Source organism: Chionomys nivalis, chromosome 17, assembly GCF_950005125.1.
Source record: "Chionomys nivalis chromosome 17, mChiNiv1.1, whole genome shotgun sequence".
Lineage (NCBI taxonomy): Eukaryota > Metazoa > Chordata > Mammalia > Rodentia > Cricetidae > Chionomys > Chionomys nivalis.
Window position 1 is genome coordinate 36,017,047 of NC_080102.1, and position 12,599 is coordinate 36,029,645.

Below are 12,599 nucleotides of genomic sequence, written 5' to 3' on the forward strand. Positions count from 1 at the left end.
AACAAACAGCATTGTATAAAAAACAAAGAGCTAAGTGGCAAGCAGTCAACATTTAAATGTTCTAATATCATAGAAAGGACATTACAAATCAAAGAAAGAGCATGGGACTTTAGTAAGTGCATCTAGGGCTGGGGATTTGGTTCAGTGGTAGTAGACTATTTGCCAGCATGCGTGAGGCCCTGAATTTGATCCTAGTACACAGAAAGAAATGCTAATAAAACCATCTCCCCTATACTTACCTGGTCAATTGATGCCATAGACAGATTCTTGGGATTTAGAGATTAAACAGCTAAGATTTATCTAGTAAAGTCACTCTCCAAAGTTTAAGTAAATAAGCATGAGTATGTGTCCCAGTAAAAATGTCAAATAGTGTTTTGCAGAGAATATTTGTTGTGCAAGCATGAGAACCTGAGTTCAATCCCTAGTAGCCACATAAAAAAGTCAGACACTGTGATATCTGCTTGTAAATCCCAGCACTGAAGAGACAGGAGGACAATTCCTGGGCTCACTGGCCAGTCAGAATAGCCTAGTCAGTGAGCTCTAAGTTCAGTAAAAGACCTTATCTCAAAAAATGAGGAGGTGGAGAGTACAGGAATGATAGTCATGAGTCATATACTTGGTAAGAGAACACACTGTAAAGCTAAGGTATTGAGATGTGGAAGCAGAAGGATCAGGAGTTCAAAGCTAGCCTCAGCTACATAGCAAGTTTCAAGCCTGTCTGGGCTATATGAAACCCTGTCTCAAAAACAAAACAACAAAAACCAAGTACTCTTAGAAGGCTGACATTAAAAATTAAAGGGCATAAGGGCTAAGAGAGAACCAGGAGACCTCAGAGCCTTCAGTGCCTTCATTCCTGTCCCCTGCATTCTGTAGGCAGGCTCAGATATACTCCTGACACTAGGTGCTCCCACGTGCTGCGGAAGGCCCAAGGCCGGGCCACTGGAGAGGTAGGGAGCCAGCTTACTAGCATAGCGCTGCATGAAGACCTGGAGCCAAGGTACTAAAGGACTTGGAAGGGAATTTCTGCAGTTTCTCAGGGCCTGACTCCTTACTGTTGATCTGGGCACATGAGGGAGGACAAACAGGGTACACAAGGACACATGGATATGTAACTCCACAATTGGAACCTGCAGACCTCAGCGAAACCCCTCTTTATGAGCCCAGTTCCTCACCTTCATTGCTTCCTTCTCCAAGAAGCATACTGCATAACTCCTCCCCAGAACCTTCTTCAAGGTGGAGCTAGCCAGACCACATTGACTCAGCTCTTAACCCTCACTCACAGCCACGGAGTGGTTAAGATGAAGAAGACACCGTGGGTCTTCAGTTCTACTCGGTTGTGTTTCTGTCAGGTAAATGAAGGATCAGCCAGTTCAGGGCTTGCTTATTTTATTTTTTTACCCCAACTCTCTTTTTATAAGACAATACTAACAGAATTATAATCTGTCACCTGTAATTCCCTATCCTCATTTATAGAAGAGGCACCACCTGCCTTGGTACTTTCTCAGAAAGAAGACATGTTCTAATGGACTCCCATTGCTGTACCCAGAAGCACAGTTTTTGATGGTTGATAATAGTTCTGAGCTAGCTGTTGTCTGCGTCACAATGCTTCCATTATCCCGTCACAGAATTATCTGGATATGTTGTCCAGAGATGTTGTTCTAATTCCCTATTCATGGAAAGCACTTCTTTGTTGTAATAAGGAGCGGCGGGGCTGCGTCCCCGGCACCCAGCCGCCCACATGGCTAGCTTATGCCCCGAAATAATTACACGGAAACTGTATTCTTTTAATCACTGCCTGGCCCATTAGTTCCAGTCTCTTATCGGCTAGCTCTTACATATTGATCTAACCCATTTCTAATATTCTGTGTAGCACAACGAGCTGGCTTACCAGGAAAGATCTTAACCTGTGTCTGTCTGGAGTGGGAGAATCATGGCGACTCTCTGAATCTGCTTCTTTCTCCCAGAATTCTGTCTGTTTACTCCACCCACCTAAGGGCTGGCCTATAAATGGGCCAAGGCAGTTTCTTTATTAAATGAAAGTAACTCCTCCATCATTTCCCCTTTTTTTGTTTAAACAAAAAGAAAGGCTTTAACTTTAACATAGTAAAATTACATATAACAAAATGGTTATCAAGCAAGAATTACAGTTACAATATTTATATCTATTTTATTTTTTATCATAACTAAGGAAAACTATAACTATAACTAACCATTCTTCAACTCCATCAAAGACTCCAGAAGGATATAATATTACCTAAGCAAACAAGAAGTCAGAGACATCTCGCTACCTGGATAGTCACCCAAAGTTCTTTTGTACCGTTGGGGCATCCATCTTCGGCCTACAGGCCCATAGGATCCAGCAGACACATTTTCATGAAGCAGGAAATTCCAAAGACAGTTCAGTCACTATCTGCTGTGTCCTGCAGAATGTCTCACAGACTCTTTCATGAGTCAGGAACCCCGAAAGACCATCTCACCTTTAGGCAAGTTCAGCAGTCCTCTCTCTGTGGGTTTTTTGTATCCAGTTTATGCATCAGTCCATGCAAGAGCAATTTCTTGCCCAAATGGCTATCAAACTCCTTAAGGAGCCTCTTTGGTGCCCATCTTCCTCTTGAAGTAGATTGGTGCTGCCAGGAGCAGACGTGTCTCATTATCATGAAAAGCCCTAAGTTATTAAAACATTAAATGCCATATTCTGCAGTCTTTGAAAGATATGAAGAATGCCTATCTAGCTGAAATATATCTATGCACATCTAGAAAATCTAACTAACATGACTAAAAGCTTGACAATTATCGATGATTATCCATTAACAACCTATATACATTACATTTTTTTTTTCTTTTTTGGTTTTTTTTCGAGACAGGGTTTCTCTGTGGCTTTGGAGCCTGTCCTGGAACTAGCTCTGTAGACCAGGCTGGTCTCGAACTCACAGAGATCTGCCTGCCTCTGCCTCCCGAGTGCTGGGATTAAAGGCGTGCACCACCGTTGCCCGGCTTATACATTACATTTTTAAATGAACTATACAATCACAGTACCTTAATCAAGATTAGAAATATGCATATACATATAACAAAATTGACCTTCAAATCCACACCAATGCAAATTATTCATATCTATATCATATCCCCCTTTAAATGTAAAAGAACATTTATAAACCATATTTGGGAACATGGGCGCAGTTTTTTCTCTCCAAACTGCTTCCTGCTGAATGGGGGCGCTGTATTCAGATCTTTCATGGTGTAACCTGTGTGTCAGGGTCATCTCAGTCGGCAGTTGAGTGAAGTAATTTTCTGAAGGTGTTCACAGCAACCTTTCAGGAGGGCGTGGTCTATCATACCATATCAGGATAGACGCAATCCACAGAGTCTCATCCTCTGTGAAAACAAAAGAAGACCCTCTCCAAAGCATCATATCCTTAGACCCATATTCTGAAATCATAATACCCTTATATCCATTCTGGTTTAGCTTAGCAGCCCATATAATGAAATGTCTCTCTGTCCTTAGCTCCTTTATAGTCAAAAATTTTAAAGAAAACACAATGTACATAATCCAGACTCTCTGTGAATTTTCCATTTTTACGTGGCTTATATTTCTTTATTTCTTTTAATCTATAACTATCTGTACTCTGTCTCTTTAAAGACTTTACCCTTTTTTTAAGACATTAACTTTATTCTTTATATATATTTTTCTCTCTCTCTCAAGCCTATGTACATTCATCCAACATGTCTGAATCAGTTCTATTGTGAATCTGTAATTTTTTTACTATCCAGGAGCATTTCTTAAAATGTTAAGCACTTCTTAAAAACTTAAGTTGCACCATATACAGATAATACGGTACCGCCTGTGTCCTGCCCAGTGGAAACCTTAACCGCGCTGTTATTATGGTAATTACGGTAGTTCCTGCCTGAGACCAGCACAGTTCAGCGTGGCGGAGTTGAGCCCTCCTGCCTCAGAGCCATTTGGTGCCCCTGAGCCATACACAGTTCCAGGCACACAGCAGTACACATTGCCATCAAGCAAGCCGTAGCATTTTACTCCAAATGCTCCATTCAAAAGCTCTGTATTCCGCAGGAGCCAGACAGAGATGGCGATGGCGGCACAGCCCAGAAAGCCGGCATTTTAAAACAGCCAGTTTTTTCCTGCTGCTGAGTCAGGACAATTTTTTTGCGGCATGCAACCCATAAACAGCAAAAAGCTGTCTTAAATTTTCTCTCTCCTTTTCAAGCCCTCTCAGGTTTTACGTGGAGTTCATTAGCACGTTGGGTGCCACTCTGTTGTAATAAGGAGCGGCGGGGCTGCGTCCCCGGCACCCAGCCGCCCACATGGCTAGCTTATGCCCCGAAATAATTACACGGAAACTGTATTCTTTTAATCACTGCCTGGCCCATTAGTTCCAGTCTCTTATTGGCTAGCTCTTACATATTGATCTAACCCATTTCTAATATTCTGTGTAGCACAACGAGCTGGCTTACCAGGAAAGATCTTAACCTGTGTCTGTCTGGAGTGGGAGAATCATGGCGACTCTCTGAATCTGCTTCTTTCTCCCAGCATTCTGTCTGTTTACTCCACCCACCTAAGGGCTGGCCTATAAATGGGCCAAGGCAGTTTCTTTATTAAATGAAAGTAACTCCTCCATCACTTCTTAATTCTACAAAAACACAATACAAGGTCATGTTTGATTTTTTTTTGTATCCATCCACTGGACCCCAGAAGATCAACTCTGAAAATGTTAATGTGTCATTGGAGCTAGGTGTTTCTTATAACTCAACAAAAGGGGTGATGAGTCGGGGAGGCAGAAGGCATCCCAGCTCTCACCCCACAGCCAAATCCAAAGCCTCATGTCTAGAAGTGACTGGATTGTTAGCTTCTAAGCTAATCTTTATCTTAAATATGGAGACTCTACTAACCAGTGTCCACTCTAAAAAGGAGGCTCAACACAGAGGAATAATTTTGTCCATGTTTCCAAACAAAGCCACATTAAAGCAAGGCCTTGACTGGGAGAATGGCTCAGAGGTTAAGAGCACTGGCTGCTCTTCCAGAGGTCCTGAGTTCAATTCCTAACAGCCACATGGTGGCTCACAACCATCTGTAGTGAGATCTGGTGCCCTCTTCTGGTCTGGCATACATGCAGGCAGAACACTATATAATAAATAAATAAATCTCTGACTAGTTGTGAAAGAGACTGGAGGAGCCAGAAGCTCTTCCCAAGTCAAGTGACCCCAAAGACCAGATTCTCAAATCGCCTTGACAAGAGAACAAAAAGGTTAATTTTGGTCATCTACATGGACTTAGTCAACCAACAGGAAACTATAGCCAAGGACTATAGTGATTGGTTCAACAGTCCAAGGGATCTCACTCCACAGACAGTAGGTATAACTATGAAATGTCTTATTTAGACAACTATTCATCACTAGTAATTTTCCTTTTTAAGAAATATGTGTATGGGTGTGTTGCCTGCATTTTATCTGTGCACTATGTGTGTACAGTGTCTGCAGAGGCCAGAAGAGGGCATCAGATCCTCTTGAACTGCATTTATAAACAGTTGTGAAGGCCATGTGGATGCTAGAACTCCAGCCTGGACCTTTGGTAGAGTAAGTGCTTTTAGCTGCTGAGACATCTTTCCATCCCCATAATTTATAGTTTCCTTAATAAGAAAAATGCTGCCCAGATATAGGACATCAATGACCTTGGCTTAATTCAATCATTTCTTCTTTCTCAATCTCTCGATACCATCTGGGGACCTCACATTGTGCTTCTCCTATTTTCGTGCAGTGGCTATAGGTATAGATTTCTTCTTACTAGCTTTGCATGGTGGTTAATGTCCCACTCTCCTTCTGTAGTGCAGGGAATGGAAGCCAAGACCTCAAGCCTACTGCAAGCACTATCACTAAGCCTTTGGAGTTTTCTTTTCTTTTTCCTCTTTTTTTTTTTTTTTGGTTTTTGTTTGTTTGTTTGTTTGTTTTTTGAGACAGGGTTTCTCTGTAGCTTCGGCACCTGTCCTGGAACTAGCTTTTGTAGACCAGACTGGCCTTGAACTTACAGAGATTCACCTGCCTTTGCCTCCTGAGTGCTGGGATTAAAGGCACATGCCTCCACCACCTGGCTGGAATTTTTTTAATTAAAAAGATTTTGGGTGGTGGCAGTAAAGTAGCTAAAACACTTGCTGCCAAGCCTGATCACCTGGGTCCAACTCCCAGATCCCACATGGTGGAAGGAGCAAACTGACTCCTGCAAGTTGTCTTCTGATGTCCACACCGTAGCATGGCCTTTGGGCACGCACATACACACACCAAATACATATAAGAAATTTGTTATTTTTGTTATTCCACCATGTGGATCCTGAGGCTGGAACTCAGGCTATCAGTCTGGCAACAAACTCCTTTACCTATTGAGCCTTCTCACCAATCCACTTTCAGATTTGCTCTAAGTCTCCTGTGTCACCCTGGCTGGTCTGAACTTTTGATCATGCTGGGATTCCAGATATACACAAATATGCCTAGAAGAAGACAATTTTTTTTTTTTTTTTTTTTTTTTTTGGTTTTTAGAGACACGGTTTCCCAGTAGCTTTGGAGCCTGTCCTGGAACTCGCTTTGTAGGCCAGGCTGGTCTCGAACTCACAGAGATCCACCTCTCTGCCTCTCGAGCACTGGGATTAAAGGCGTGCACCACCACTACCCAGCAGAAGACAATTTTTAATGTACTATTTTATTAATTTTTGAATCCTTCATACATACATACAATTTATTTCTATCATATTCACCCTTTCCCCTTCCCTTAACTCCTTCTAGATTCTCTCCAGTTACTTCCTTCCTTCCCAACCTCAGCTCCTTTTCTTTTTCTTTACGAGTCCACTGATTCCAGTTTGTGCTAGGTGTTGGTCTTCCACTAGAATGTCTACCTACAAGAGACCACACCCTCAAAGCAAACTGACTCTCCTTCCCGAGAAGCCATCAGCTGTGCAGAGCTCCTCAGTTAGGGGTGTGGCCTCACGCCCTCCTTCTGCCTCCGTGCGGGAATGACTGGCTTGATCTTGCACAGGTCTTGGTCAGGCAATCACACTATTGTGAATTCAAAAGTTCACCTGTTATGTCCAGAAGGCAGTGTTTTGTTCTTCGGGTCCTCTCTCCTATGATGGTCCTTGGGAGGAGAGGGTATGATGCAGATGTCCCATTTATGACTGAGCCCTCCAAAGTCTCTTATTCTCTGCTGAGCCGTTCATCTCTGCACGGAGAAGCTTCTCTGATGAGGCCTGAGAACCGCTCTGGTCTATGGCACAGGCGATTGAATAAACTGAGAAAGCATTTAGACACTGTTGTCAGTTTAGTAAAATGGTAGGAGTAGGTTCTTCCCCTGGAGCCTGTGACTCCCAGCCAGGGGTTCCTGGCCAGGCTTGCAGATCAGGACTGTCCTGTGAATCCCAGCACTTGTCTTTCTGAACACGGTTTTTCTAAAACTGTCTTCTTTGAAACTTCTGGATGAATATTGGGGTCTCTCTATCTGTCCTTTGTGATTTTTAATTACTCTTATTTTGTGACCTCTGCTGTGCCTTGAATACTTTGCTGCTTACCTCCATCAAGTCTCTCTTCAGCTGTCTGAGTCTAAGATGTTAAAGGCGTTTTGTTTTTATTTTTAATCCCAATTTTGATTGTAGTTTTGTAGCTGAGATGCTTATTATTTGATCCCATCATATCACCTGTTCTCATTTATGCTCATTTTTATTTTGTTTCATAACTCCATATTTTTATTTATATTTGTGAGTCTTGCATGTTTTTAATGTGTGTGCGTGTGTGTATATATGCACATGCATGTGTATGGAGGTCAGGACCACTTTTGGGATTCGGTTCCTTCTTTCCACCTTGTTTGAGGCTGGTTTCTCTTGTTTCAGTCGCTCTGCCACTCTGTGCTAGCTGGACCATGAGCTTCTCGTTGATTCTCCTGACTCTTCCTCCCATCTCACTGTGGGAGTGCTGGGATTACAGATGTGAACCACCATATTTGCTTTTTGTGTGGGTTCCAGGGATCAAACTCAGGTGTCAGGCTTGGGCAAAAAAAATAAAACAAAACACTTTTACATACTGAACATCTTCTCTGCCCTGTGTTAATTTCTCAATGGTTTACTTAAAAATCTTTTAAGGAAAAATTTAAAATCCTATAGAATATTGATTTTTGTAAAAGATCTTATAGACATATTTTGTCTGGAGTTGAATTAGTCCTGTTGACTGTCTAATGTGGTGTAGAGGCATGGCTTCTGGCTCATGGAGGAGGAGGCCCTTCCTACAGCTATGCATGCTCCTGCTGCCTTCATCTTAGCTGCTCATATCATCCACCGTGTTCCTTTCTGGCCTCCAGTACAGACCTTTTCAAAGTGACTTGGAGTTTGAGCCCTGGAAGTTAAAATTAACGTGTTGCAGACCCAAACTTGAGCCTGTAGGTAACGTACCTTATTTCCATGTGTTAAGACTGCTTCTAGGTCCAAATACATAGTTAGGAATGGCTGTATCCCAGAGAGCAGGGAGATCTGTCCTTTTCTCACTTTCTCTTTGCAAACACGGACCTCTCTTATCAAAGGGAGATCAGGTCTAGATTTCTCACACCCAAGTTGCTGAAATCCCATCTGCCAGATCAAGAGCCCTGCAGCCCTGTGACTTGAGCCACACATGTGGCTTTCTCACTTGTATTTCTCTGTGGAGTTTATTTATTTTATTTTTTATTTTTGAGACTGGCAGTGCCTGTTACTACTGGTTGTTTTGAGCAGAGCAGAACAATGCTTTGAAGCATGACCATACTGTGCCAACATCATGGGTGGGGTTTTGTTTTGTCTATTTGCTTTCGCAATGCTGTGGACAGAAGTCAGTACCTTGAGGATGCTAGGAGGGTGCTTTACTCAAGATACCCTCCTAGCCCCTGACTGAAGGGCATTTTATTTTTAAATAGAAACAACTTGGTCATAAACTAAAGTTTAGATGCTTCTTATTTCCTTCCTGTCCCTGCTTGCTTGAGGCCTGTTAGAAGGTAAATTGGAAGGAAGATAACTAGGTACATAATTTAAGCTACTACAAGCAACAAATGATCTGAACCAAGAGAGAGGAAGGATAGACTTAGTGGATTTGGTTGGTAGACCTGATTACTGCATGGGGGTGTGGCATTGTATGTTTATATTCCACACTTAGAATGGAAGTAAAATTCACAGGAACAAGTGTAAATTTAGGTAGGATAGTGGCACAGGAAGGAGACAGGAGTATGGTATGTTTTCTAAGTGGTGTTAAGGCTGACATGTCTTTCTATAGCTCTTATCACACATTCTTCTAGTAACAGACCTTAGTGGCCAAGACCTCTGAGTCTCTCCTTCCCTGGCATTTGGTGAACATTTCCCTGCCATGCTCATCCATCTCACACACTTCTTAAGTGTCCTTCTGGCTTTTGTGGATGTTGGAGTCTGATAGAAGAAAGGACATATGTCAAATGAGCAGCTCCAAACTGTGACAGAACACTAAATGACCCCTGGAAGGTGCTCTTGGCGTGGCTGGAAGGAGGGCCTGGCCAAGTCTGAGGCCCAGGTTTCACCCAGGAGAACCCTAGTGCATGTGTGCACTTGTCTCTTTTCCTTGCTTGCCCTTGGTACTTAGAATGCTTTCTGACCTGTCTGAGAGAGGTTAAATGACTGCAGGATAAATGGGTTTGGACTCTGGTCTCTTGCATGGCTGCCCTAGTGATCTTGTCTCCTGTCTTTTACCTTGTGTTTGAGAGGATGCCCCAAGGTGACCTTCTGCTTGATCCTCCTTCTGCCACATTAATTCTGCCCTCATTCTAGGTCTTTTTAAAAAAAAATCTTTATGTGTTTACTTATTAATATTTTTGTCACATGTTGTACTTTTCTTTTCAAAAATATTTATTTACTTTAGTGTGTGTTTTGGCTACATGCATGTATGTATGTGTACCATGTGCAAGCTTGGTGCTCACAGAGACCAGTGAGGGAGTGCTGGGTTCCTGGAACAAGAGTTAATCATGGTTTTGGATGCTGGGAATTGAACCTGGGTCCTCTACAAGAACAACCAGTATTTCTAACCACTGAAAAATCTCCTAAGCCCTGTGCTGTGCTTTCCAGCTGACGGGGAGACTACAATATGCATTGCTACCCTATCATAACAACACATGTGACTGCTTCAAACTGGATCAATCAGTCATTCTCATGGATCCTATTGGTTCAGAGGAAGAAGAGGGAGCCCTCTGATTGCAGAGCATGGAGTGAATCTTATTTCAGAAAACCCATGTTTTCTACCCTGCCCATTCCTTTCATAGTTCAGACATGAAGCTGTTGCTGCCTGCGTTTGTCCTTCCTGTACTGTTCTGGTTTTATGTTGTGCCCTTCTTCACGTCGTCTTCGGAACATATTGCTTAGAAGCGAATGGATGCTGCCCTGCTATTGTTGTTTGTTTGTCTCTGCCTTGAAACAGACTTAGGACTCCTTCCTGCTTTTCTCTCTTTTCCCTGCAGTGCTGTAGAGTGGCCAGGCAGAGGAATGGGAGCCGGGGGAAGTAGGCAGCATTAAGTGAAATGCCCACTTCTGGGTGATTTCTTCCTTATTTTGGCCAAAATTCAGTGACCTGGCCTACCTGAAGCTACTTCTGTTCCCTGGGGGAGTGTGATGCTCTGAGGAGGAGGCCTGCACCAGTGCAACTAGCTTGTCTGCTTGTTTTGCCTGCGTGCCACTTGGAGCCAGTTAGCTGCCCCCATATCCCACCAATCCCCACAGACTCCAAGTAGAATGTTCCAAATCTAGCCCATAATTTCTAGTTTCTAATTGGGGTATTGCAGGAGGCTATTTTAAGCCAAGCAACTTTCTGAGGCAGCTAAGTTGTAAATTGGCTCTCAGCATCTTCCAGCAATCTGCTTCATTTACACCATAGCAAGGAGAACATTTGAAACTTTCTGATGATGTTTCTTTCTTGATTCATTTACTCAGTAAATATTTATTGAATATATGCTATGTGCCATCAGTGTATGCAATGAGACTTCTCTCATGGGGTTTATATTCTAGGTGACAAAACAAACAAGCAACACACCGGTGATAGTAGGTAGTTACAGATGCCACAGAAGAAGCAAAGCAGGATGAGGAATAGAGTGATGGGGTGGGGCTTCTTCAGAGGACAGCAGGAGGAGAGCCGCTCTGAGGAGGTGGTGTCTGAGGAGAGACCAAATGAGTCCATGCCATGCATGATCCAGCCATGCAGAGTTCCTGGAAGAACCAACAGCTGCCTCGAGTTTGGTGTTGTTGGCAAGAGGCTTGGGGTTGCAGGGTGAGGTATTGGTGGAGGAGAAAGGAGAGGGGGCGAGCTCCTGAAGATGCCAATGGGAAGAAGACATGGGATTTCCACATCTTCAAATCTGTGCCCTGTTCCCAGGGAAAGATAGTGCCTGACATCAGCCCTAGGATTAAAGTTCCAGCCACTTTTGCCTTTCATATGACACTGAGTGGGTCCAACACATAGTGGGCCTCTTCAGTTAGGGCCTGAGTATACACCATAAATTAAGGGTGTTTAGAACAGAGTTTGAGGTATCACAAAAGAAATTTGAAAGGAAGAAATGGCAAAGAGATGAGAGTAGAGAAACTAACCTTTGTGTACATGCTTCTTGCTCATCTGTGTAGGTGCTTGTGGAGGCCAGGGCTGATGTCAGGAGGCCTTCCTCACTTGCTTCTCCACCTTACTTTTCTTGAGATAGCAATTCTTATTAAACCTGGTGCTTGCTAGTATGGTTAGATTGAGTGACAATTGAGTCTCTGGCCCTCCTTTTCTAGGTCCCCAGCACTAGGGTCGCAGGCACCCCTGACACTCCTAGGCTCTTGGGAGCTCATGCTCCCAGAACGAGCATTTTACCCACTGAGCCATTCCCTGACCTCATGCTCAAACCTTCCTTCTGTGCCTGTGCTAGTGATTTATTGCAGAGTATGGGTGGCTTTCCAAAGAAAAATCCAATAATGCATTTAAAATGAAAAGCATAATGCTAGATAAGATGCAATTTCATCATGTATTGATGATTTGTTTGCTTAGCTGACAGAGAGGAATGTGTTCATCAACAGTCCTCTACTTGTCTTCCCCTTTGCTACATTTCAGCTTTGCCTTAATTTTATTTAGGATAAAATTAATTACAGTTTTAATCCATTTTAAAGCAAATTCTTGGCTGTTTTTCAGGTCGCTATATCCGGGAGAAGTCTAAACAAGTCATAACTCTGCTGATGGATGAGCAGCTGCTTTTTAAAGAGAGGGAAGTGGCAAGCTGGACGCGACAGCGGACCTCATACTGCATGATGTTTCCCACCAGGTTACCTGCCCCGGGGAACTCGCCTGCAGCATGCACTTCTGTCCTCATCCCAGAAAACCTTCCCTCTGAGAAGAAACATTCGCTCCTGACGATTGCGAGTCTACGTAATAAAAGTATGTACATAAGCAGTGGCCTAGAACATGACAGGTGTCCACTGAGAACAGCTCGAAACACGCGGCACCAGGCTCATGCCAAATTATCAACACCATGTCAGCAGGACTGACCCACTATTAGACTTCAGGCTGCAGGGACCAAAGATGAAGGGGGATATTCAGTA

General features: G+C 43.2%; 1 protein-coding gene across 1 annotated transcript in view; it reads left to right on the forward strand.

The window, feature by feature from the left end:
* Positions 1 to 12,599, forward strand: part of Enthd1 (ENTH domain containing 1) — a 109,171-nt gene that overhangs the window by 13,679 nt on the left and 82,893 nt on the right. Inside the window, exon 2 of the mRNA XM_057792418.1 lies at positions 12,193 to 12,435. Coding sequence (XP_057648401.1) covers positions 12,193 to 12,435 — 243 coding nt within the window. The remainder of the gene's footprint in view (positions 1 to 12,192; positions 12,436 to 12,599) is intronic.